General features: G+C 40.4%; 1 protein-coding gene across 15 annotated transcripts in view; it reads right to left on the reverse strand.

Annotated features, from left to right (window-relative positions):
• The window catches only part of CAST (calpastatin), a 100226-nt gene that overhangs the window by 30545 nt on the left and 42466 nt on the right, over positions 1 to 27215 (reverse strand). For 9 of the 15 annotated variants that reach the window (XM_084801136.1, XM_084801140.1, XM_084801130.1 and 6 more), the window contains 12 exons: positions 18511 to 18570; positions 14964 to 15029; positions 14392 to 14430; positions 12786 to 12842; positions 12081 to 12194; positions 11607 to 11696; positions 7594 to 7692; positions 6185 to 6265; positions 5548 to 5586; positions 4879 to 4965; positions 4660 to 4752; positions 475 to 576 (listed from right to left, as the gene is read on the reverse strand). In XM_084801136.1, coding sequence (XP_084657262.1) covers positions 475 to 576; positions 4660 to 4752; positions 4879 to 4965; positions 5548 to 5586; positions 6185 to 6265; positions 7594 to 7692; positions 11607 to 11696; positions 12081 to 12194; positions 12786 to 12842; positions 14392 to 14430; positions 14964 to 15029; positions 18511 to 18570 — 927 coding nt within the window. The remainder of the gene's footprint in view (positions 1 to 474; positions 577 to 4659; positions 4753 to 4878; positions 4966 to 5547; positions 5587 to 6184; positions 6266 to 7593; positions 7693 to 11606; positions 11697 to 12080; positions 12195 to 12785; positions 12843 to 14391; positions 14431 to 14963; positions 15030 to 18510; positions 18571 to 27215) is intronic. The other 6 variants (XM_084801143.1, XM_084801139.1, XM_084801132.1 and 3 more) reach the window with 1 other exon arrangement.

Below are 27215 nucleotides of genomic sequence, written 5' to 3' on the forward strand. Positions count from 1 at the left end.
TGTTAGCTTCTTAACTCTGCCAAAGGGATAAGTGTTTCTTTCTTTTTCTTCTACCCACAATCCATCATTTACCTGTCTTTCTTGGCAAGGTTTCACTGTGCAGCCCAGGCTGATCTAAAGCATGCTTACAACCCTCCTGCCTTGCCCTCCTGAGTTCTGGAATCTCAGATAGATGCCAACATACTGGATAAAAAGGTTTTACATTCTTGAAAAAGGTACTATATCCCAAGCCAGGTCCTTGCACAGGCCAGGCCAGTGCCCGACCACTGAGCCACATCTCTACCCTCACATTTCAGGTATTGACATAGCAGATATTTTACACAAACACTTAAACATCTGTCTCCATTACTCACTTTGAAGCAATAAATACCTAAATTTACCCCAAAAGTTCATTTTCAATCCTAGCAATGTAAAAGAACTCTAATCATGTGCTTTGACACTCACAGGCTTTGATATGAATTACATGGTCAGTACCTCTTTGACTTGTTCAGCTGGGCTAAGGTGGCTCTCAGGATCTGGCTGCCTGGTGCCCAGTGAATCTGACAGAGCTTGCAAGGCTTGATCATTCATGACTCCCTGTTAAAAATGAAAAATTCTGTGCATAAAAAGAAAACAAAATAATAAAACTCTTCAGAGCTTAGAGCATAGATTGTTCATATTATCTACTTGCTTGTTTGTGAAATATACATTCTAAATACAGAAGATGAATTGTGTATTGGAAAATTACTACATAAAGGAAATTTTATTTGAAAATTAAAAGAGGAAGGGAAAAGGAGCATACTGATGGGAACTGCATTGAATCTGTGAATTGCTTTTGGCAAGAAACACTCTACAGGTTGCTTATTTAGCACAAACCCAAAGAAGTCAAGGAGAGCCCATAGGAGGATGCTAAAATCACAGGCAGAAGACATCTAAAGTAGATGGAGGGAGGGAACTGTGTGAGAGAGGTGGTGAGGAGGGTAACAAGGGCAGGAATCAGGTGAGGAAGAAGGAAGGGCAGGACAGGGAGGACCAGGAGAGAGAAAGGAAATCAGTGGGGGAGCATCTCTGGGACAAGGGAGGACCCTGGAAGTCTATGGGAGTGACCATAGCTGAGATCCCAGTGTGTGTATGTGGGGAGGGGGATATGAATCCTGAAGTCACCACCTTCTCTAGCCAGGTGGGACTTCCAGTGGAGGGAAGAGGACACCAACACTTTGACCCAAAATCTGCCTTGCCTATAAGAAGTGTAAGGATAAAGATGGGGCAGAGATTGAGAAAATGGCAAACCGACAACTGGCCCAACTTGAAACCCACCCCATGGGAGAGCTCCAACCCCTGTCACTATTAATGGTACTCTGTGCTTGCAGACATGAGAGGAGAGGCTTTAGAGGCTTCATCCCGAGGCTGACAGAAACAGATGCCAAGACCCATTGTCAAGAACCAATCATATAGGAATTGACTTGAGGCAAGCAAGTGAGCTAACAATATCTGTCACATCTGTGATGAGTGTGACCTAGTAGGCAAAGTTCCTAGGTAGGTAGCTCATCTCTAGATTGCTTCTTGCTACTGATTGCCTTTCCATGCTTATATTTCTTGTACTCTTTGTGTGTGTGTATGTGTGTGTGTGTGTGTGTGTGTGTGAGAGAGAGAGAGAGAGAGAGAGAGAGAGAGAGAGAGAGATAATATATGCACACACATATGTATGTATATGTATATACACACATATGCATGTACATATATATATACACACATATATATATGGCATGGCATAAATATAAATATATTCTTCATAGCCTATGCTCTGGTGTAACTGCTTTTCTCTGCCAAGCAGATTCTTGCAGAATCATTATGAAAATAATTTTATAATTTCTTGATAATGACTCTTAAATTGATTCAAGTGGATTTTTAACCCCTCCTGCAGAATAACTAAATCAGCTAGGAATTCTGTGATTTTTCAATTGTCACTGACACATAGACTTCACTAGGATAGAAACAGCCTTTAAACAGATTTATGACTTCAGATGGTACCATGAATCCTGCATCATAAATTTAAGGACGTTGGTTTAAACTTCCCATGAACCCAAATTATAATGGGGCTACCAAGTAATGTCTAAATATACAAACTATTTCATTGTAAATTCTTATACCTTGTCAGCTTATGGCATAAAATACTGTCACTCTAAATTTAGTTTGTATCTTGGAATGAAAGAAAGATAAAATTATTATACTAAACTCACTATAAACTAAGAGATAGTTGGAAAATGTGTAGTCAGGTCAGTCCTAACTGAAAAGACATATATATTGTTATAACCTCTTGGACCTTAATCTTAAGGCCTTGTCAACCTGTGTCACTCTGAACTCACTATGAACTTATGTAATTGATACATAGATAAGAAATGTTTAATCTTAATGAAAAAAGCATGTAACCTGCTGTATTTTTTAATTCATCTGTTTCTGTGATTGCCTTTTTGACCTGTCTGACATAGAGAGCTTTGTCTCAGAGGTATAAAAGCTATGACCAGACAATAAACGGGGTTGAAGTTTTTAACTTCATCCACATTTTCCTCTTGAACGCTTGTGTGTGTGAGTGGTCTATTTTCTACCCCTCTCTTATTTCTTCCCTGTAGAACCACAAATAAGCTAATAGACTCAGGGCCTTACCACCAGCCTTCTAAGGCTGGCAGGCTGACATTTACCCTAGCCTGTGGAGCTCTCCTCAGTGGCCTGCTCCTGCACAGGATCTGATCTCAGGCTAAAGCACCCTTTTAAGACCCCATGCAGTTTTTGGCTAGAAGCTGCTTTTACAGCCCTGGCTACAGGGAAAACGTGGTCAGTTTAAGTTTTCTTCCTCAGCCAATTGCCAGAGAAGGAATCCTGTTTCCCTCCCTTCTTCCCGGTCCTTACTAGCTGCCTCTTGTAGTCTCCAAATTTAAAAGGTTTTTGAATTTAGGTATAGAGCACGAGAAAGAAGTGTCAGACACTGTCTGGCCCCTAAATTACCGATGCTACATACATATGCCTCAGTTTCCCCTCCCTTGGAACTGCCAAAGTGGGCTTTCACAGCCCACAACCAAACAATAGGGAGTTTTGTGGAAGAGGGAAGGAAGAATCCAGGGAACTAAAGAGGTCAAGAATACCACAAGAACACCTACAGAGTAAACTAACCTGGACCCATGGGGGCTCACAGAGACTGACCTACCAACCAAAGAGCTTGCACGGGCCTGACCTAGATCCACTACAATATGTCACAGATGTGCAGCATAGTTATCATATGGGTCCCCTAACAACAGAAGTGGGGGCTATCTCTGACTCTGATGCCTGCCTTTGTATCCCTTTCCTCTGGCTGGGCTGCGTTGTCTGTCCTCAGTAGAAGTGCATAGTCCTGCTGTGACTTGGGATGCCAGCATGGCTTGGTACCCCTTAGGGGCCTCACTTTCTCTGAGAAGATGAAGGGCAGAATGGGGGTGTGTGAGGGCAGGACTAGGAGGAGAGGAGTGAGGGGGCTGGGATGAGCTATAAGGTGATTTTGTGTATACACACACACACACACACACACACACACACACAAACACATGAACCTACCAATGAATAAGAACGTGGTCTAAGACACCAGACTCATTCTTATAGCAATAGCTATAGGGGACACTTCAATTCTTATTTTGAAAGTAAGATATATGATTATAATAAAAAGGGTATTAGAAAAGACATTTATCAAAATAAAAGCTGCAAGCAAGTAAACTTGCAAATTCTATTTTTCTTTTTCTAAAAATATGTTTGTGAAGGGTCTTCTAAAAGTCCAGCCGTTCTGCAAAACAGCTAAGCTCAAGTAAGAGAGAAAGCAGAAGTGGCTCTCAATGCACAGTGTTCAGGGGCTAGGAGAACTCCCACTCTCAGGGTGTGGTGCTCAGCCATGCAGATAAAAATAAACTGCTCATCCCAGCAGGGCAGAGCAGAGGCAGCCCTGATAGAAAAGGTCCTTAGCATTATCAGCACCATCCACACAAGGCACACCCCCCCATATCCAGCCTAGAGCTAAAGGATCAACTTTGAAGACTGAAAATTAGGATACAGCTGGTTGCTGTTACAACAGGCAGACAGAAACAGCTGTGCTGACATGCCTGTATTCACCCACAAAGCTCCCTTTAGGAATGCAAATCTAAGATTTCATGGCCCAAGAGTAGTGTCTCTGTGCATTACAAGATGAGATGGTCTTTGTTAGGATAAAGTGGTGGCAGGGGGAGGGGTGGGCTTTGCCAGGTCTGTGCCAAGGGTGCAAGGGTGCAAGGGTGTACCACTAAGAATCACTCCATGCAACAGATTTAGGGCAAGAGGTTTATTAGGGGAAGGGGAAGAGTGAAAGGCTATGTTGATACAGGGACATGAGACAGAGACAGACAGACAGACAAGGAGACAGATAGGGTGGACAAGAAAGAGATGGAGAGAGCAAGGGAGAGAGAGAGAGGGAGGGGGAGAGGGAGGGAAGGAAGAAGGGGACAGAGAGAGAGAGGCAGGGGGGAGGGAGAGAGAGGGAGAGAGAGAGATCTGGGGTGGTCAGCATCGCACTACTGCTACTGAGTTGTTTGGACTGTGCTTTAGAAGCATTTATAAATAAGCAAAATCAGGGAAGTAACCGCTATCATATCATGTGGGCCCTGGATATTTAAGGAAGTTAAGTACCTCTTCAACCTTCCTTTTCTTCTCATGGGGAGGGACAGCAGCACTTCTGGTCACTCCTGCAGACTGAGCTTTGCAAACGTCCCCTGTCGATTTCTGAAAACACAAAAGGTATTTACAGGTGATGGAAGTTCAGTTGTGATAAACAGCACTAAAACTTTCTTTTTTACATCCAAGATACCTTCTAGCAAAGTCCTCCTTAATAGGACTAAAAAACAATACCTCTTTCTCAGCTTGCTTTCCAGTGGGAGGACTACAGGTGAAGTCGGATGACAAGGCGTCTATAGCATGATCAGGCCCCATGGGTTTCTAGAGAAAAGAGCACAGAGTAACTCCTAAGAGCCAAGCCAGAGATTAGGAGTATAGCAAAGTACATTCTTTGCATTCCTTAGATAGAAAATGAGAAATGTTAATGAATTAACATGTTCGAAGCCATGTTTGGAAGGGAGTGGATTCTCTTCCTCCTTTTCCCATGTGCTCATAGTACTGATAATTATTAGCATTTACTATATCCTTCTATCTTCTTGACCTTATTATATCCACATACATACATACATACATACATACATACATACATACATACATGGGTACAGCCCCATACCTACCACCCTTTGATAGGGTTTTTTCATTTGTGTTTTTATGGTCCTGGAGACTGAGCACAGAGCCCAGTGCACACTAGGCAAGTACCCTGCCATTGAGCTATATCCCCTGATATTGCTTCACGTTTTATTTTATGACAGGGTCTAAATTACCCAGGCTGGCCTTGAACTACACCTCCTGAGTAACTGGGATTACAGGGCTATACCAGCAAACCCAGTTTGGTACTGGTTGTCCGATGCTCCCAAACCAAGAAGAACACACAGATCTTAGAAGACATGCGTACAAACTCACAGGGGATTCTGGAGGAGGTCTGGGGATCCCTTCCTTTTCCTGAAACAAAAAAATGAAAGAAGTAGAGAATGCAAAATGAATTATTCTGATTGATAAAATGTATTCTCATCTATGATGACCTAAACTGTGTGCTTTTCCACTCATATGCTGAAATCCTGAAACAAACTCATAATGATACCTTATGTGGATATAGGATCTCTTTGTAGCAGTCAGGTAAAGTAAGGTCATTTGTGAGAATCCTTATCAAGAGCGACTCATGTCCTTTTGAAGAGAACAAATTTGGGCCCAGAGGAAAAACAAAGAGGGAAGGTAATGTGAAAGGACCAGGAAGAGGGCAGCCATCGGTAAGCCTAACAAACAGGCCTGGAAGAGAGCTACCCCTCTGAGCCCTCAGAAGGAGCCAGCTGTCCCCACGCCCTAACTGATTTCCAGCCTCCAGAAGCACCAGGCAACACATTTCTTGGATAAACTACCCAGTCTGTAGTAACTTGTCAGGGAAGTTCCAAAGGAATGCACAGAAGGTTATTTCTCAATAATAACAATTGTCTATGCCCCATTCACTTTTCTAAATTGTAATATTGTTATAAAATTCTCTTCTAAGAAGGAAATGGTGACATAAAAGTGAAAGATAACTTACTTCCAGAAGTTTCCTGTACTCTGGAGGAATAGTCCCTTCTTTTATACCTAAAGCCTCAATGTAGGTAGAATCCATTGGGTCCTGGAAGAAAATCAACACGTAATTACATAGTATACAATTAATCTGATGAGTATGATATGTGAAACCAAAGTACTATTCCAGAACTAATTTTTCTATAACTATTGAGATGAAAATAAATAACTAAGAAGCCTAACCTAACCTTAAAGTTCTAATGCTATACTAACAATTAATTAGCTTTAAGATGGTATTTTGCACTTCAAGCCTATTATCTCTATCATATTCTATTGAGTTGTTCTTTTCTCTGTGTTTTTCATTGTTTATGAACTCTAGAAGTAAATACTTTGTAACTTTTGAAAATATTCTCATCTAACATATGGTTTATTTTTAATACCATGATATGTATAATTTTATTGCTTTTTGAAAACTGAAGTGGAGCACATCTTAACAATATTATTGTGAATGCAGGATTCATAAATATTTCATATACAATTCATAAACAGCTTATAGACATCATAACTTTGAATATTTTCAAATGCTACATAAATAGTATCATTTTGTTGCTCTGGCCTGGCAACGTAGCCATGCTGATACATGAGGAAGCCATTTTCCCTCCCTGTCTTCTGTTGACCACATTGTTTGCCAGTGTTTTACCCGTTATCCTTCTCTGTACACAGGGGCAAAGCTCCCGGGTCTCTCTGGAGAGGATTTGTGATGGAAGGGGACACATCTTCAGTATGTAATGCCTAAGCTGAGTTTCAGATTTTGAAACTTTTGACAGTCTGGTCGAACAAATGGTACCACCTATGCTTTATGTCATTTTCCCAGCTCCCTGGTAAACCTTCAGGTTATTTGTTCATTGTCCAAGCAACTTTCTCTTAATAATCTACTGAGTCATCTTTTTCTCCGTTTTTCTATTTATTGTAAACTGTAGAAACAAATATATAATGGTATTCATTGAAAATGTTTTTATGTAATCTACAACATTTTTAAACACCAGAAAAAAATTACATTGTTCTTTGGAAATTAAGAATAGATTAACTCAGGATCATAAGGATCTAAAACTCAAAATAAGTTCAAGTTCACTGCATCAATTATAAAGTTCGGAAAACAAAACTTTCTGATCTAGTCAATTGTCCTGGTGGGTTTTAGCATGACCAAATGTTTTCTGAATCAATTCAACTATGTGTCTGTCACAAGGGAGACCATTTCCACCCTCACCATTAAGTTCTGGCTGGGTTTTTTGTTTTTTTGTTTTTTAATTAATGCTGATACCAATTTGCATCTACATAATCAGTAGGACACGATATGTAGTCCTGTGCTTGACAGCCATGGCTTTATTTACTTTCCTACCATTGAGGATGAATTCTTACTGGCATCCAACCACATACCAAAACTACTGGTCCAGTATATGGAGGATCATCTTTGACAGTATCTTCAGGTTTGCCTAAAGTATCGATCAGGTCATCCAAAGCAGTATCCGTGCCTGACTGGAAATGAAGAAGAGAAGATATCTAATTGGTATTGGGTAGATATATTTCCCTTGATTTTTAACTACAAACATGTGTCAAATACTATATAACTTCTTCACATTCAAAAACAGTTAAAGTCCAGTCCGTTTTTATTATGAAGACGCAGAGTCCAGATTCTGAGTTGGAAAGAAAAACAGCCACATTCAGGTAAGACTCTCTATTTTAAAAAGCACCAAGTCTTTAACTGCAGCAAAAAATGTATTAGTTCACAAAAGCTACCAAGCCAATGCACGGATAGTTAAAAGGGAAAAAGTAAAAGAAATACAAGGACTAGCCATGTGGTACTTGCTGCTTTTCAGTTTCCCCCATAGTTTCATACTAACAAAATATGCAAACAGCACCTCTCCCAAATAGAAGCTATTTTAAAAATGAAGTGTGCTGTATTTGTCCATTTTTTATGAGCATTGTTGTTGTTGCTCACATGCTTGCCCAAAGATACCTCTGAAGAGAAATCATGTGTGATCAATGGTAAAGATATCTGAACATACAATATAGTAGGCTAGCATGAAATCAGCATATTAATGAAAGGTTGCTGCCACTTATTTTGCTTATTTTGTAGTTATGGATGGCTCACCTAAAGCGAGGAAAATAGCAGGCAGGGAAAAGACTCTCACTACACATACTGAATGTAAAAGCATCACTGAAGATGTCTGATGATTTCTTTTTAAAACTACTACATTCCCACAACAGTTTTAGGTCTTCTCCGATTATTGATGTATGTAATAGAAATTAGGGCCCATTAATTTTAGACTGTATCTCCCTTTTTTTAAAATTACTGTTGCAGTTACTTTGAGGAGAGAGGATAGATTTTTAAAAAGTGCCTTACATTCTTTACCAATAGAGAGGTAAAACAGAATGATTAGACAACCTTTACAACCCCCAAGATGTTCCCACTCTAAAACCAAGGGCTAGGAGAAGTCACTGGCCAAGTCTCAAGCAGCCATACGTCTTGCTGAAGAACACATATTTCCAGAAGAGAAACTGTAAATATATGTGATGTAATGAAACCAGAATCTTCAAAATAAGAGGCTTGTATCATGAAATGGTACGAACACAGTGTGAAAGTCGCACTTTCAACTCAGTCGTAATTTATTTCAATTCTGAGTCCTTATGTTTTTCTTTTAAAAACACAAGAAATCAGGCTGAGACTAGATGCAGAGGACTTATGTCTGATGACGGGGTGACACGTTATCTCCATAGCTTGTCAGGCGGCTTCTTCAGTTTGGACTACACTGGTTAAGCTGGCATTAATGATTGTTCTTTTTTTCTAGTGGGAATTTAGAAGGATTTTTAAAAATGTATATATACCTTTATGAAATAGCATTATGACATATTTAAGATGGATTATTCAAATTAATAGCCTAGGCCATGTAGTAGTCCCCTGATCTGCTCTGGACAGCAGTGGCACACGTTTCAGAACTACTATAAACATTAAGTCTGTTTAGTGATGGGAAAGAGAGACTTGGAGCAATCAGGTTCATGGGGGAAAATGAATGTATCTGATTTGTGATAGACTGGTTTAAGTACTCGACAAGTGCAAGGAAAATATGCAGAAAGGCAACTAAAATGTTTGTATATGAAAGAGATTGAGGTGGAAGAGATGGGAAAAGAAAGGGAGGGAAGAGAAGGAAGGGGAATAGGAAGTGAAAGATTAAGGGAGGGGAAAGAAGGAAGGTAGGGGCAACGAGGCAACTTTTCCACAAGCTGCAGAGCAAGGAACAAAATTATGATCTGCACCAGGACTGCCTGGCCCTTTGTATAATAAATGTGTCCTGGGCCTTGCAACCCTACACGTTGTTTCTGAAGCCACTGCTGGAAGTTACTGCGCCCTGTGTCTTTGCTTCCACTCATCAAGATCACCATGTCCCTTACGTTGGTATTTCATTGTTTCGTTTTGGGTTTTTTTTTCCCTTAATTTTCCTCTCTCACCATTACTTACTCTGCAGAGCCTATCAAGGACCAGCTGCCAATTTTCGAACATGTAACCGTCCTGCCTCAGTCCACACAAACTCTGAAGATGATCCTGGGGAGCCCTCACTACGTCAGCTGTCATCTATCACACCTGCCACAGCAAAGCGGCGTCCTGATTCTGCTGCGCCCTTGCCTTGTCACCTTGAGCATCTCTTCTGCAGTTTCTGACTTGTAAATCCTCTAGGGCCAGGGACTAAAGCCTTGGCAGTAATTAAACTGGTGAGGCTGTTTCATTTAGACCATCCAGGACCATGCATCGTTTGAAAGCATCAAATCTGGGCAGCAAATCGCAGGCTGCCTGCATTTGTACACCAGCAATGGCATGAATAACTGCTTGAGACTTACAAGTCACTTCCTCTGGCCATTGGAATGATGTGAGGACAGTGATGGTACCTATTTAGGAGTTGTGGAGATTATGGTAATGATATACAGTGTTTGGTAAGCACGGTGTAAATACCTGCTGTATAATTAAATAACAAGTGAGCAGCTGCTATGATTTGGGCACTGAAAACACTGTGCCAGGTGCAAGGCCAAGTCTGAGCTTCTGATCCCCTTTCCAGGAGTCAGCTACCACCTTGTGTATATACACACTCACACACCTTCCTCTTTCTTCTTCCTGGCTCAGCATTTTCCTTTCTCACCACCTCCTCTATCTCCCTTCCCTCCCCCTTCCTTTCTTCTGTACCCCAAACAATACTTTAATTCCTCTGTTACAAATCTTTCCTAAGGCCTGTCAAATACTTACATTTAGCCTAGCGCAAACTGAGCACATCCTTTTCTCCACATGAATGCAATAGCTTTTCTGTTGACCTCTGGACAGTAACCAAAGGCTCGGGTCCAGTGCTGCAAGGCTCCCACTCTACTCTTAAGGATGCACTTGCTCTCAGTGTTGACCCTGTGCTTGGACCATACAGTGGGCACCTCCAAAAACCGTGGTGCTGTGTCATCTCTTTTGTCTTACTTCAGTGTTATCAGCCTACTTATTCTGAAGTTTCACTTTACCTCTGCACTCTTTGGCCAACTCCTTCCTAAATCTGAAGGCTTTGCACCTGCAATAAGTTTGACTAGCTCCCCCTCTTTTCTTCTATCATAGTTCTGCATTAGGCTACATAGTGACTCACCAGCACCCTGGAGATGGCCCCAAGCAACCTTCACCTTCCTGTCACTACCCACAAGCTCCAGCAGCCTTAACCTGTCTTTCTGGTCTTACTGCAACCTCTGGACTCTGTGCTCTCAGACACTGGAATGAGCTTGTGCCCAGAACTCATTTGAAACTTTTCAACACCTTGATGTGTTTGCAAGCCTAGAATCCCAGGTGTCCTTCCAGGCCTACCTCAAAGGCGAGCTACTCTCTCAAAGTCCAGTAGATTCCTGAGTCAGACGGAAACCACAGTTTCCTTAAAAAATGTCTCTGTAGAGGGGCCTCTCTTAGTCTGCTCTGAGTTGAAATCATGGCCATATTAACATGAGATGGGCTACCTGCAGCTAGCACATTCTACAGTTAACTGTATTGCGTCAAATCTGCCACATACTAAAATAAGACAGGTCTGATTAATCCTACTGACTTGAGGATAAATCAGGGGTAAAGTAAAATAAAATCACTTATGGAAAGTTCCAGAATCAAGCCAATGCATAACAGAATTCCATGTAAACTTTTCTTGGATCATTTAGCTTTTACTGACAACATAGGCTAGTTTGTAGCTAGCATAAAAATACTTTGAATATATTTTTTAAAATTCTTGTAAGATATCTAGTCCTTGACCTTAAATCTACTCATTTTCAAATTGGTTTAGCAGTGTTCAGTATTTCTGAACGTTAGGTTGTCTGATGTTTGCTTCATAAAGCAGAAGCCCAGTAAACACAGCACCTCATGTTCTGTTTGCACATGTGTGCTCGCTCACCTTGTCAGCTGCTTTGTCCGATGCCTCAGCCACAGTCACTCCTGCAACCGCACTCCCTCCACCAGCAGAGGGAACATCTTGTGATTTTGTCTGAGAACAGAGGTAGTAGAGTGACAGGACTAATTAAATTATCTTTGACGACGATCAAGATCATGAACTTCAAATGTCACCAACACCTGCAATAGTTGCCCTGGCCCAAGTTTAGAGAGGCCTAGGAGGCAGCCTAATTTAAAACTTTCTGCTTGGGAGACACCAGAATATATATGTATACATACCTGCCTGTCTGTCTGTCTGTCTGTCTCTCTGTCTGTCTATCTGCAGGCCTTTCTCAGGCCTTCCATAACCCCACATTCCTACAGTGCTTCTTGCAAAACTAATGCAACAACAGTACCTAATCATTACAATATCAAATGCTTCCAGTGCAACACCACAGATTCAAGCTGACATTAGTGCCTTCATATTTATCAAGCTCACCTTTGGTTCTGCCTTCTTCTCTGACACCGGCTGCTCATTTGACCTGGAAACTGCTTTTTCTTTATGAGCATGCTTACTTCTTGTGTCTGATGCATGCTTGGGAAGGTTTATGGGCTGAAAGCACACACATATATTATTAACATGATGGTGGTTTAAAACAGTTCAGAGCCGGGCATGTTGACACATGCCTTTAATCCTTGGGAGGCAGGGGCAGGCAGATCTCTGTGTGAGTTCGAGGCCAACCTGGTCTACAAAAGGAGTTAGCCAGGGCTATCTTATAGAGAAACCCTGTCTTGAAAAACAAAAACAAAATAAAAAATATTCAGATACTTTTCTTTATAGAATAAAAGCACAAAGGATGTGTCTAATAGTTGTACTTTTTGCATTTTTGAATTATATAAATATCTGTTAGTATGAGGAAAATGTCACTGTACTTTAGGTACAAACTCTGAAATACTTCAAATCCTCCCAAAATCTTCATTAAGAATCACTGACCACATCGGGTCGTGGTGGCTCAGGGAGGCAGATGCAGATGAATCTCTACAAGCTTGAGTCCAGCCTGGTCTACAGTAGTGGCAGGACAATAAAGGCTACAGAACACCACTGTTACCACATGAGGGCACTTGGGTCAGCTGAGGAAAGAAGTCAGTACAAACCCCAACAGATCCTGCTGCAGAGGACCAAGTCCTAGCCACAGGCACTTACCTCTGAGCTTTCCTTTAGCTTTCTTTCTTCAGGCTTTTTCTCATGAACCACAGACTGCTGTTAATTTTGAAGAAGTAAAAGCTGAGTCATTACATTAAAAGCTTCTATTCTTATAATTCCAAATTGCCCCAAGAATACAATTCTGACTAAACTATTCTGTCCTCAGGAAAAGCTCCAGGCATATAACTGGTCAACAGCGACCCACCAGCAGTCTCCATTGGTGGCAATTCACACACCAAAAAGGAAAGCTTAAGTCTTTTCTCTAGAAATATGTCTTCAAACACACACATCTCTAAACTCCTGGCTTCTGTGCACATTCCCTGAGATCAATTAGGAGCTTCCAGACTGTCTACAAAGGCGTCAGAAGATTAAGGTGAGCACTATGTGTGTTGAGCAGTGAGTGATACCCCACGTCCCCCTGAGTGCATTTTGAAAAGTCTCTGTCCACAGGAGAGATGCAATATGGTAATATCCCCAAAGGTGAAATTCTCTTAACCAGCACTGAAATGTGGAACAGAAGACAATTTTTACCTAGTCTCTAAATTCGTCCCTCTAGAATACACTATGCAACGGCTGCAGACAGAGCCCACTGGCCAGCCTGTTACAGAATCAGACAAGCCTTACCTTTCACCCCATGGCCCCATCTGTACCTGTGCGTCTCATGTTTGCCTCAGGTCTCTGCCCTACAGAAAACCTTTTGGTCCTCAGCATTTAAACAGTTAAAAAGATTAAAGGGCAGCACTGTACTGAAAGGAAAGATGTGCTGTTTATTCTTGGCACCCTGGAATCCACCTTTCTATGACGGCAGAATGACTTTCAGACTGGACAGCCAAGCATCACGGAAGCAAGAAGAGTTGATCCCTGGGAAGAGGGCCCGAGTGACTCATCCCAGAGACGTCTGTGAAGATTAACCTGCTCACTATCAACCAGAGACCTAGGGGCAGGTTCAACACACTCATCCTGGTGTTTCAAGGTACCTATAGCTTGCACTGTCCTTTGTCCTTTTAAAGTTATTAGTGCGTGCGTAGGAGCATACTTGTGTGTGCGTGCATGTATGCCTATGTGTATGTGCATGTTTGTATGGATACATATGTGTGCACTCATGCATATGTATAGATGTATCTGTGTGTACGTGTGCATGAGTACATGTGCCTGTATATTTGTGTGTGTGCACATGTGTGTTTTCACATGCTTGTGAAATAGTGGTATGGTGGAAGTCAAATGGCAACTTTCAGGAATTGCTGTTCTCCTTCTGCTGTGGGTTCTGAGGGTTGAACTCAAGTGCTCAGGGTTACATAGCAAACACCTTTACTTATCAGGCCATATCCTCTGCTTGACCTTTCCTCCTTTGTTCCTTTTTTAAAAAAATGATTAAAATCTATATTTGAATAAAATGACATGCAAAATACTTTTGTTTATGAAATATTATATATTTTAACAATGTATGGATTTAATGTTGTAAATATCTTATATGTACTCTATGAATTTATATTCAACAGAATAGCCAAAGTCATTTATCTTAGCTTACAAATTCCATATAGCAAACTACTTATTCATTATTATTAAAAAAAAAAGTCAGAATAATTCACAGACTTAAATCATTTACCTCACTTGATTGTGACTTCTCAGACTCTGTTTTCACAGCCTAAATTCAGGGGGGAAAAAACAAAAGAAAAAAGAATTTAAAAAATAACACTGGAGACAGTTTACTATGATTGTAACAGACTTTCTTCAATTATGTGATTCTGGTATTATCAATATAAAGTTTATGACTTAAGTTGAGCACACACTTCAGATATTAGTCATATGTCAGGTAATCAAGGATACATAAAAATTTTTTACTAATGGCATTGCAGCAAACATAAAAGTATTCTCCCTTCAAATACAAGATCTCTGTCCTTCCAAGTCAGTAATGGTGCGTGCGTGCATGCGTGCGTGGTTTTTAATCAATAAAATACCACGGCTTGGGTTCAAAGTATGAAAGAACTGGGGAGTGGCAGAAGTGAGGCACACAGAGCGAAGTTATTTTTAGCAGCAGCATGTGCTTGATGGTTAGGCCTAGAGGAAGTTTCTGATGGAGTCATGCTGTTACAGAAGATATGGTCTGGAATTATAGCACGTGCTGAGAGGCTGAAGTGACCAGTAAACAGAGCTGCCGGGCACAATGACCCACATCACCTGTTTTCTGTGCTTTTTCCTGTCAGGAGGACGTGGTCCTTCCATCTGTTTGCTGACTGGAACAGCCTAATATAAGAGCATAAGCCCCAGAGGAATTTCATTTGTATCTGACCATCTACGTAATGGGCCAAAATGTTCGTCTAAGACCTATTCTTCCAACCGAACCCATCTCACTCCACCAGGATCTAGGCACATAAACACTAGGATAGAAATCAAGTCTTTCAGGTTGAGTCTCTGTTTTTTTAATGAGAATTTCATTTATAAAATTAATTTTTAATATTCCTTTTTGTGTGAAAGCTATTATAATCTTTTTTTTCTATCTGTATTTCTAGTGTTTAGCTATAACCCAACAAACACAAACAAAAAGTCACAATTGTCACTATAAGCTTTCTGGAATTCCATCCATGGTTTAAAAAACAATTTTGTAAATTATATGTCATATTCTTAAATGTAGAATTGTATTCTAAGGTTCTAAACATGCTTCTGAAGGACGTTTGGTGCAATGTTTTACAAACTTTTAACCAGCTAAAGGTGACCTGTCCAAATATACAAACAGCAAAACTTCCATAAATACATACAACCAATGCTGATAGAGTGACATGGAAGTCAACACAAAAACTTGGTTCATGCTCTGTAAACTTTCCAAGGTAAGTGATCACAAGGCAGTCTTAATGCCTCCTGCTACACTTCCTCTCTTGGCTGCTTGATGAGGCCAGCAAAGTTATTACTTAACCTTTGTTATTTGAAGAAGCTAAATCAAATATTCTTTTAATTTATCATGTCTTGCGCTTTTCTGGTGAAGGTACAGTCATCTCCATGAAATGCCTTCCAGTTACACATGTATTCCTATTGTTTGCGGGGGTGGAGAGTGGGGAGGGGATCAAAGCTTGTTAGCAAACGTTTTTAAAGAAATTTGGGGTCCCTTCACACAGTAGTGAGATTGCTGATCCATCTTTGCTGAGGAATTTTAGTTTATGTTCCTCTGTTTGTGAGTCTTCTTTTATAGTTTACACAAATGAAATTTATTAAATAATTTACAAAAAAAATAAGTCAGCTAATATTATCGTTGTTTGAACTTATTAGTACTTTCAACGTGATAATTCGGTAATCAAGATATTGCTTGGGAAATCTTCAAACTACAATTAAGACTGTATATTAAGACCTAAGCAGCTATTAATATAACATATTGAAATCAATAATCAAAGAAATTTTGGTAGTAATGCCACCAAATGTAATACTAATAGGAAAAGCAATACATTAGGGCTTATCCATCAGCTCACAGATAGGTACCAAGACGTTTCCTAAGTTCAATTATCAGCTAATTTGTTATGTGTCATGACTCTCAGAGACAATAATATTATTATACCTCTTTTCTGTAAATAATTCAAGATTGGAAAAAGTCAACTACATTCTCAAAAGAGTGTATGACGGAGCTGGAGTTGTGTATTCAGCTCCACGCTGCACGGTCTCTTTACTGGCCCATAGCTCACTCACAGTGAGCATTTACTATGGGACAGGCCCGGCTCACCATTTGTCTCCTTATGCAGTCTTCTGAAATAGGTGCTATTATTGTTGTTCTTCACACTGTACAGAAAAGGACCCTGAAGCAAAGAGGGGCTACCCAGGACCACAGATGGTAAAGAAGCAGCATTCTCAGTTATGCTGCCTGGCTCCGCGTCCAGATGCACAGGCTCTCAGGAGTTCCGTCATGACCTTCCACCCTCTAATCAAGGGCATGAAAACCAATTCTAATGTTCCAGGGGTGAGAAATACGAATGCAAACCTACACCTACAACTCGCTTCATACACAGTCTGGCAATGCAAACAAGAAAAGGATCCATAATCTGTATTTCCATGAATTAGCATCTTTTCACTAAAAGATCCAAACATTTGCAGACATGAACCAATGAAGCTCAAGCTCCTGACATCCCCATGAGGACATCACAGCAGTCAGTACTATGTCATCATGAGAAACAGCAGAAGCAGTGAAAGACACCATGATTGAGCCGTGTGACTGAAATACAACAAGGAAAGAAAGCAGAGGCCAAAATGGTTTAAATCAGCCAACAAGACTACTTCACCACATGTGTCTCATTTTTGTCCTCACCGCTCTCCCATTTCCCATGTTCCTTCCTCCTCCTAAGGCTTATGACTGATGTGTTGAGATGTCTAAGGATTGACAGCACCTGCTCTCAAAACCATGGCAATATGGCAACAAGTACTGGCCCTCAGGCTGAAACATGGGATTAAACACAGCAACGGCTACATGAGCCAAAACAACAGACACGGCCCATATGTCTGTCTTTCCTTGCCATTGATGGCCAATCCAGTGATGTTTTACTTTGCTTCTCTAGTCTTTCAATATCAAGATAGATTGTGGCAGCTAGGGACAGACCTCCGAGGTATAGAACTTACTTGTTTAGTCCTACATTTAGTCCCCAGAACTACAAATATAGGTGCGTGTGTGTGTGTGTGTGTGTGTGTGTGTGTGTGTGTACATATATATAATTTTTGTATATTATTTTAAAATAGTTGAACAAATGTCAAGTAATAGGTTATTAATACATAGTATAATTAATATTTTAATGTGATTATGAAATCAACATAAAGGTAAAATATTATATAAAATCCTGAGATAAATATGAAATTTAAAGCAAAACTTTATAAAACTTAGGTAAATGGACAGTTTACTCCCAGAAAATTTTCACTGTTCTAATTCAAGATGAGGTGATAAAATTCCTCTGCTGCCATATCCCCTGGAATAGGAAACTTCTGAGACCCAACAGTGACATGGGAGACAGAAGGCAAACATAAGCTGGAAAATGTAGAGAGAGCAATTTGATAATAATGGAGCTGGAAGCTCTCAACATAGTAAAACACTGGAATATACAAACAAACAAGCTGAGAACATTTTGTAAATGTCTCCTCTTTAATTTATACCCTGAAATATTTCTAAGAAACAGCCTGAGCTGCAGTAACTAAGGTAAAAATGTTAGGGCAGCTTCAAGCATCTCTCAGAAGTAGGCTCACCCTGTGTAACAACTACACTCCTTTTACTCTTCTGAAATTCCAAGGAATAAATATAAAAAATAACCAACATAGCTCAAAGGAATTCTTCAAAGAGACAGTACTCTACTCCATGATCCACATATCAGAAATCATCTGTATTCTTTCCCTTCCGCTTCTGCAATCACTTAGGAGAAGCTTTTTCACTTCCAAATGTCTACCAAAAACATCACAACTGTCACCAAGCTAGAATCCCTACTTATTCAGTCCCAGAGAAATGTACTCAGCCAGATTATCTCCCTCCTTTTCAAAAATATAATCAAGGGGAAAAAAAAAAAAAAGAATCAGCAGTGAGTCTTTTGAAAGAGTTTCAAACAACAGAAATGTCTTAGAGGAGAAGTGTGCAAGCTTCCAACCCAGGAAGAAGATGCTAACTTCCAGAATGAGAACGTGTCCTAAGCTAAGGAACGCATCTGCCAACAGGTGCTCACAAGCAAGCTAAGAGGGCATTCAGTCAGGTCACCCGGCAAAGGTGCTTTACCTTAGCTCCTGTGGTACTCATGCTGGGAGACTTGCTGGTGGCGGCAGAGGGAGCTGTCACCTAGAAAGGAAAGAAACAAAAAGTCAGACTGGCCATACATAACCCCCACCTAAAATTATCCTCGACTTTTCTTCATCACACTGCCCTTAGCTTCCCACCGTGGTTTTGCCTGATGTGTAGTGCCAGCTTCAAAAATTCCAACAGGTGTTGGTGTGACCAGCTCAAATGGTTTAAAAGTAGAGTCTGTTATGTGCTACATAACACTCTCCACTTACTTAGAGTTTCTGGTCTTCAGTTTCCCACATACTTGCAACTTTATATATTATTTTGTAAACTTTGTTATACTGTTACTATTATTTAAAAAAAAATGTTCACCTTGACACATGTTAGAACCCTTTCATAAACTGCGTTTAAATCCTAGCTAGCTCTTGTACTTACTAGTCCTATGACTTTAAGCCTCAGTTTTTTAGATATGCAAAATGGGACATAACGTCTATTTTGCTGGTTTTATAAGTATTTGTGATAACTGTGTAAAATATCTGCCACATTATAAACGTTAACAAAATTACTAGTACATTATTTCTAATATGAAGTGGCTTGAGGGTGAAGGAAGCCCCACATGTATCTATTTGAATACTTGCTTCCCCACACACTAGTGCTTTTTGAGAGCTATAGAATTTGTTTAAATGGAGCCATTAGAATGGCATGGTTAGGGAATGGACTGTATCCCCAAAAGCATGAACTAAAATGAAGCCTGCTTTCCTTTACACAGATAATTGTATCAAAGCCATAAGTAACTAACTATATGTATTATAAAATTAGAAGGAACAAGTACACAACAGGCATGGCAATTGTCCTTTTAGGGCTATATTAGGACAGTATAGAGAGAATGTTGCTGCATTACTTGACTTATATTGGCTCTTCCCTGGTGCACAAGACTTAACAAATGGCAACCGAAATGCCCTCCTTTGGAATGTATGGGGAAGGCTGAGTCCTGCAAGTCCACCTACGTGCGTGCACACACACACACACACACACACACACACACACACACACACACACACACACACACCTACCTAAGCAACGGGTGATACCTTGAGCATGTGGATGCATGCATGGTATTGAGTACTATTCCATTACTTAGCTTGTATTATCTTGATGATCATAAAATACGTATTTATCATTTTTGCACATACCAACTCAGGTTCACTTAAACCTCTTCACATGAATCCATTAGACTCTTCAGCTCAGAGATTCTGTCTCAAGCAAGTTGCCTACTTAAGCAATCCACTGTCAATAACAAGTTGTGACTCTGTCAGGAAGGCAGGGAGAGTGGACAATGTGGGTCTCACTCTGTCTCCAATGCCTGGCCTTGAGCCACTTCAGAAGCTATGTCTAGAGGGGTGGGACTTTGCTAGGCAGAGGTCAGAGTCAGCTCCTCTCCAGAGAAGCTACTGAAAGCATCCCTCCTGTCTCTAGAAAGTAACTTATGAAATCTCATTTGGCGAAGAAGAAAATGTGTGACTAACCTGGCTAGCTTCCCAGGGACATCAGAAGGCTGAGGGACAACACCACTGGGAGGCATAACTCAACAAAGAGGCAGCATAAGCCTGTCGCTGCTCTTCTCTCCTCCTCTCCCACTCACATTCCATTCAAGAGGATGAGCCTGCTACCACCTATTTCCCATGACCAAAATCACTTCCCACAAACCTCAGCTGGCATAGTTCAACTATAGTTACTTATAGATAAAGGACCACAAATTTAGCACACTGACTTTTCAAACAAAACCATATGAACATAGTTTTTTTTCTGAGCACTCTCAGGAAATAATCAGGTGTTCCTCTCAACAGCATGCGTGCATGCATGCACGAAGGCACACGTGCACGCGCACACACACACACACACACACACACACGCTTTAATTCCAGTCCATATCTTCTGTAACAGCATGACTCCATCAGAAACTTCCTCTAGGCTTAACAATCAAGCACATGCTGCTGCTAAAAATATCTTCGCTCTCTGTGCCTCACTTCTGCCACTCCCCAATTCTTTCACACTTTGAACCCAAGCCGTGGTATTTCATTGATTAAAACACACACACACACACACACACACACACACACACACTAAGCATTGTAGTAACGTCTCTCACATTCTCTTTGGAATAAGAAACTATAACATATACACAGTTTTTATTTAAGGCTAAATCAGTAGAAAAATATATGAATAGCCATATTTTTCATTGAGGGTAAAATTTGTTATGGATTAAAGTGCTCAGATGTAGATAATGCTACCTGCACAATATGAAGGTAGAAATACACAAATTTCTAATCAAATGTAGTAAGTTCCCATTCCTTCAATAGTTTTTTTTCCCATCTATGTCAAACAAACAGAAGAAACATTAAAAAATTTTTATTATTTATTTTATTTGTATGACTACTGGCCTACAAGCAAGTCTATATACTACATGCACACCTGGTGCCCAGCAGAAGTCAGAAGAGAATACCATGTTCCCTGGAAGACTTGTAGATAGTTGTGAACCACCATATGTGTGCTTACAACTGAACCAGGATACTCTGCAAAAGCACCTACTACTCCTATGCAATGAGCCATCTCTCCAGCCTTATCAAATATTAACTTTAAGCATCTAAATACATTAAAATATCTCTAAGAATACATATCTGTGGATTATCCTGCCTGACTACTACTCCATTAAATAATCCCTGAATGTGAGCCTCATGTCCAGTAATGGGGACATTCTTAGCACTAGCTATAAATAAGCATGGTCAGATTGGGATCTGAGCCTAAGGTACTGGCTGCACCTGTCCTCAGGATAGAGTCCTCCATGGAAGTTCTACATTTAGACACGTCGAGTTTTCCAAAACTGAAATATGAATGCTGATTCCTGGAGAACGGAAGCAATGGAAATGACCCTACCCCACTATTAACCACTTAACTCTGGGTTATTGTGGCTTGTTCAGCTCATATTCTATAGGTGAAGGTAAGGAATTTAATGTTTATTATCTCATATAAAGGACTGAATATACCTTCATCTTGTACCAACTGAACTGCCAAGCACTAATGTATACAACAATTATGAGAAAAAAGTTATAAAAAGCTAACTCCTAGATCTGTAAAGAGCATGAGCCTTAGCAATGACATTGTTAAAGACTAACACGTAAACTTTAAACAGATGAGAAAATGGAATCTCATGCCCAGGGTTTACCACGGTGTACTGGTTCCTTCAGTTTATGCCTGTGTTAAGTTCTGGGGGTATTATGGTGAGATCAATAGACATGTCTCTGCCTTTGTGAAAGGTTAAAGTCTAGCCAGGGTTGGCATGAGTTAAACAATCACTCTGGGAAGTCAGAGCCCCATAAAAACTCAGACTACTGGACCACAGCAGAAGACAGCTAGGACAGGTGATCCTGTAGGTATGATAGATTCTATGGGGACATAGGACATACAAACAAACAAACACACAAACAAACAAAAAAGGCCAGGGTGATGCACCCATAAATAAGGCATGTGTAGCTGTATACGTGAACGGTAACACTAGGCCCATCTTTTCCCTGCACTGCAATGCACAACACTCACTGGTCCTGGGAGTCGAGGGGCTGCAGGTTTTCAAAAATCCCCATACACTCACTGAAGTGTCTGCATGGAGTTAGCCCGGCACGTCAGACCAGAGTGCACTCACCCTTCCAAACACCCAAGCAAATGTCTTAGCACCCAAAGAAGTGCTGATTAGTCATAATGTGAGCTAAGGCAAGGCCAGGGTAACAAGCATCTGAGAAATGCCCTGATAGAAATAATTCGCCATCCTTCCTTTCAAGAGTCATAATCTAACGCGTACTGCTCTGGGAGTTGACAATAAAAAATAAGACATAACCAGACCTTGAGTAGTTCAGTCCAATGAGGTTAAAAAAAAAAAAAAAAAAAAAGACCAGGTTTTCTCATAACTTAAGTGATCTAGCAGGAGTGTTAAGGGGTTTCTCATGGGATAAAGCTGATGGAACCCTAAATAAAGGTCCAACTCAAGCGTGTTATAACAAGTTCCATTAAAATACAACCGTGCTAGCATATGCAGGGGGAGGAAGTCCCCCTCAGTCACGGTCATAGGGGAGGGAAGTGGGGGTAGGGGGGAGGGGGGGAGGAATGGAAGGATACAGGGGAGGGGATAACCATTGAGATGTGGTATGAATAAATTAATAAAATTAAATTAAAAAAATACAATCGTGCTGATAAGACATTAACTGAAGACTAAAAATACACATTTAACCTTGTAATTTACCTATATTTTCTTGCATTATTTTAAAAAAAACTCTTCAAATTTGCATATTCGTTATTGTAAGAGTTCCAGAAGTTCAATACAATGAGAGATGAGAGAATAATAACTTGTTTTTAAATGCCCGGTAAAAATAGAAATGGTTTTATTTTCCAAAAGTCTCCCATTCTGGGCACACCGACCTTTACTCCCTCAGCTCTTTACTTCTTCGGGCACACAACAGAGACTATGCTTGGCTGCCAGATGCACTGTGCTTCTATCCAAGCACGTTTCCATCACTTCTGTGGTCCCCACTGGAGCTACTCAGCCTCATGTCAACCTCTTTCCTATTTGCCAGTTCAGTTCAGGAAATTTGGAGTGCACTTTAAGAATGGACTAGACTTTCTCCTAAGCTAGACCTCGCTTTCTTTCCCGAGGCAGCAATGGCAGCTGGAACATATCTTCCCCCACACCGCCCCCACCCCTGCCCCCCAACTGGAGCACTGATGGCCCTTCATCCCTTCAGAGAGCCTTTGTAGAAGGTCACCAAGAACATCAGGCTCCATCAGCAGCTTCCTCACAAAGCACTGACCGACCCTTCTTTATTTATTACCTGCTTTAACAGTAGGAGGCTGGGGTTTCCCCTCATTCTTCTGGTCTCCTTCCTTTTGAAGGTTTCTTTCACCTGCTCCATGTTCCTCACTACTCAGTCACAATCAGTATCAGTCACTATGATATTAAAATATTGCTCCCTTGGAATACTGAATTCCCTCTGTAATCCTAACTATCTTCTATTGTACGAGCAATTCATTTTATCTTATCTACAAGCCTGTTTTTGTCATTAAAAACAGGAATCTGACAAAGATCAGGCTAAGATGCTCACATCTGAGGGAACCAGGAGGTTGCCAAGATGGTGGCAGTGTGTGCCTATGTCTGAATAGCAGAACATCCGAGAGTGTGAATCTGGTGAGTAACCTTGCCAGTGACTCCAAAATACTTAAGTTGGAGTTTCCAGGACAGGAGGGGATACAGAGCTCCAGGTCCCCCTTGGCTATCCCGGAGGTCCAGGGGCAGCTGCTCTTTCCATGTGTTCCAGTGCTAATATGTAGATTATATCAGGGATATTCTAAAAGCTCCTGGGCGTTGTTCTCTCAATCCTTTTTATCTACAGCTGCCTAAGTAATACTTTCAAAATAAATAAGCCATCCTATTCCCATACTAATAAAATCAATAGTCTATTATGTATTAGATATAATTCAGTGCAAGGCTGCCCACTCTCTCCATATCTCTTCAATATAGTACTCGAAGTTCTAGCCAGAGCAATAAGACAACAAAAGAAGATCAAGGGTATTCAAATGGGAAAGGAGGAAGTCAAATTATCCCTATTTGCAGATGATATGATAGTCTACATAAGTGACCCTCAAAATTCCACCAGAGAACTCCTACAGCTGATAAACACCTTCAGCAAATTGGCTGGATACAAAATTAACTCAAAAAAGTCTCTAGCCTTCCTATACACAAATGACAAGCTTGCAGAGGAAGAAATTAGGAAAACTACACCCTTCACATTAGCCACAAGCAATATTAAGTACTTAGGAGTTACTCTAACTAAGCAAGTGAAGGACTTGTTTGAAAAAAATTCCAAAACTCTAAAGAAAGAGATTGAAGATGACATGAGAAGATGGAATGATCTTCTTTGCTCATGGATCGGGAGAATTAACATAATAAAAATGGCCATCCTACCAAAAGCAATCTACAGATTCAATGCAATCCCTATCAAAATACCTACACAATTTTTTAAAGACATTGAAAGTTCAATTCTGAACTTCATATGGAAAAACAAAAAACCCAGAATAGCTAAAACAATCTTGTACAATAAAAGGTGCTCCGGAGGAGTCTCCATACCTGATCTCAAACTGTATTATAAAGCCATAGTAATTAAAACAGCATGGTACTGGCACAGCAACAGGCTGGTTGATCAGTGGAATCGAATCGAAGACCCAGATATGAATCCACACACATATGGTCACTTGATTTTCGACAAAGAAGCCAAATCCATTCGATGGAAAAAAGATAGCATCTTCAACAAATGGTGCTGCTCTAACTCGATGTCTATGTGTAAAAAAATGCAACTGAACCCATATTTGTCACCTTGTACAAAACTCAAATCCAAGTGGATTAAAGACCTCAACATAAAAACAGAGACACTAAGTCACTTAGAAGAAAAAGTGGGGAAGAGCCTGGAACATATTGGCACAGGAGACAACTTCCTGAACAGAACACCAACAGCCCAGACATTAATGTCAACAATTAATAAATGGGACCTCATGAGGCTGAGAAGCTTCTGTAAGGCAGGAGACACTGTCAAGAGAACAAAGCGACAGCCTACAGACTCGGAAAAGATCTTCACCAACCCTACATCTGACAAAGGTCTAATATCCAAAATATATAAAGAACTCAAGAAATTAAACACCAAATAACCCAATTGAGAAATGGGGCTTGGAACTAAACAGAGAATTCTCAACAGAGGAATATCAAATGGCTGAGAAACACTTAAAGAAATGCTCAACCTCCTTAATCATCAGGGAAATGCAAATCAAAACAACTCTGAGATTCCATCTTACACCCATCAGAATGGCTAAGATCAAAAATTCAAGTGACACCACATGCTGGCGAGGATGTGGGGAGAGAGGAACACTCCTTCATGCTGGTGGGAATGCAAACTAGTACAACCACTTTGGAAATCTATCTGGTGCTATCTCAGAAAAATGGGAATAGGGCTTCCTCAAGACCCAGGTATTGCACTCCTTGGAATATACCCAGAAGATGCTCCAGCACACAACAAGAAAATTTGCTCAACCATGTTCATAGCAGCCTTATTCATAATAGCCAGAACATGGAAACAGCCTAAGTGTCCCTCAATAGAAGAATAGATAAAGAAACTGTGGTACATATACACTATGGAATACTATTCAGCTATTAAAAACAAGGAATTCCCGAAATTTGTGGATAAATGGATTGAGCTAGAAATGATCATAATGAGTGAGTTAACCCAGAAGCAGAAAGACTCAAATGGTATATATTCACTTATATCTGCATATTAGCCCAAGGGGCATGTCCCACGAAAGCCTTCACTTACCAGGAAACTGAGACAGAGGGGAGGACATTCTAGGCACTCAGAGGAAGGACAGCAGGTTACCAAGAAGAGACTTGATACTCTATGAACATATACAGGGGGAAGTAATCCCCCTCAGGAACAGTCATAGGGGAGGGGAATAAGGGGAAAATGGGAGGGAGGGAAGAATGGGAGGATACAAGGGATGGGATAACCATTGAGATGTAACAAGAATAAATTAATAAAGGAGAAAAAAATAAACTAGACAGTAATAGCTATAAAAGCACACACAAAAAAAAGAAAAAGTAAACATCCCAAATAATTTGTAAAATAAGCACCTTTATAAAAAAAACACTTCCTCTTTTACTCATGCCCCTTTTTTCTTAGTTTTAATCACTTGGGATATTACTTAGCTTTTGAATGGTATTCTGGCATGTATTACTTATAATAAATATCTGGATGTGTTAAAAAAAATAAAAAAATAAAAAATTCAGTATTTGATCTGTTTAGTTATCTCACTTATTATCTTTTTAAAATCTATGTATTATTTTTATTTATATGAATGTTCTATTTGTATGTTTGACAGAAGAGGGCACCAAACCCCATTTTATATGGTTGTGAGCCACCATGTGGTTGCTGGGAATTGAACTCAGGACCTCTGGAAGAGCAGCCAGTGCTCTTAACCGCTGAGCCATCTCTCCAGCCCCCTCACTTATTATCTTACTATGACTCCCTACGTTATGTCCCACCTACCAAAATGGAGTCTTTATCATCTCATCAGAGCCTTAGCAGGTAACCCTATGCACTGATTCACAGTGCAAGGGGAGAAATATCACCTCAAGGCTGCTTGGTGTGATACAGCTGACAACTGAATGCATGTACAGACTCAGCCATGCTATCTAAGCACTGTGTGCCTCAGGTTCCGAAAAGACAAAATGAGAAAAGTTGCAATTTTTACTTAGTTAAAGGATTTTGAAAAATGTTTTAAGGGTGAGCTAATGCGTGTGAACGAATGATGACTGCCAAACAGCAACTGCTTTAAAACGCTACTTATTATCAGAGCTTCAGCATCGTGTTCCTCCTAGCTCTGAGCTCTTCACCATGCCATCCCCAATGCCTAGGAAGCCTCTTCCCAACGGCTCAAGATAAATCTATAAGTTCCATGCGTTTCACCTCAAAGTATAATCATATAGTCAACCCTGGAGGCTTACCCAGCTCTTGTGATGAACATGTTCATGATTCATCAATGAAGCTATAGACCTAACAAGAAACAAGATATCCCCACTTTTTCCAGTGCCAATTATGGTGCTGAGTACACGGTAG

Source organism: Acomys minous (genome assembly GCF_964271855.1).
Source record: "Acomys minous genome assembly, chromosome: 11".
Lineage (NCBI taxonomy): Eukaryota > Metazoa > Chordata > Mammalia > Rodentia > Muridae > Acomys > Acomys minous.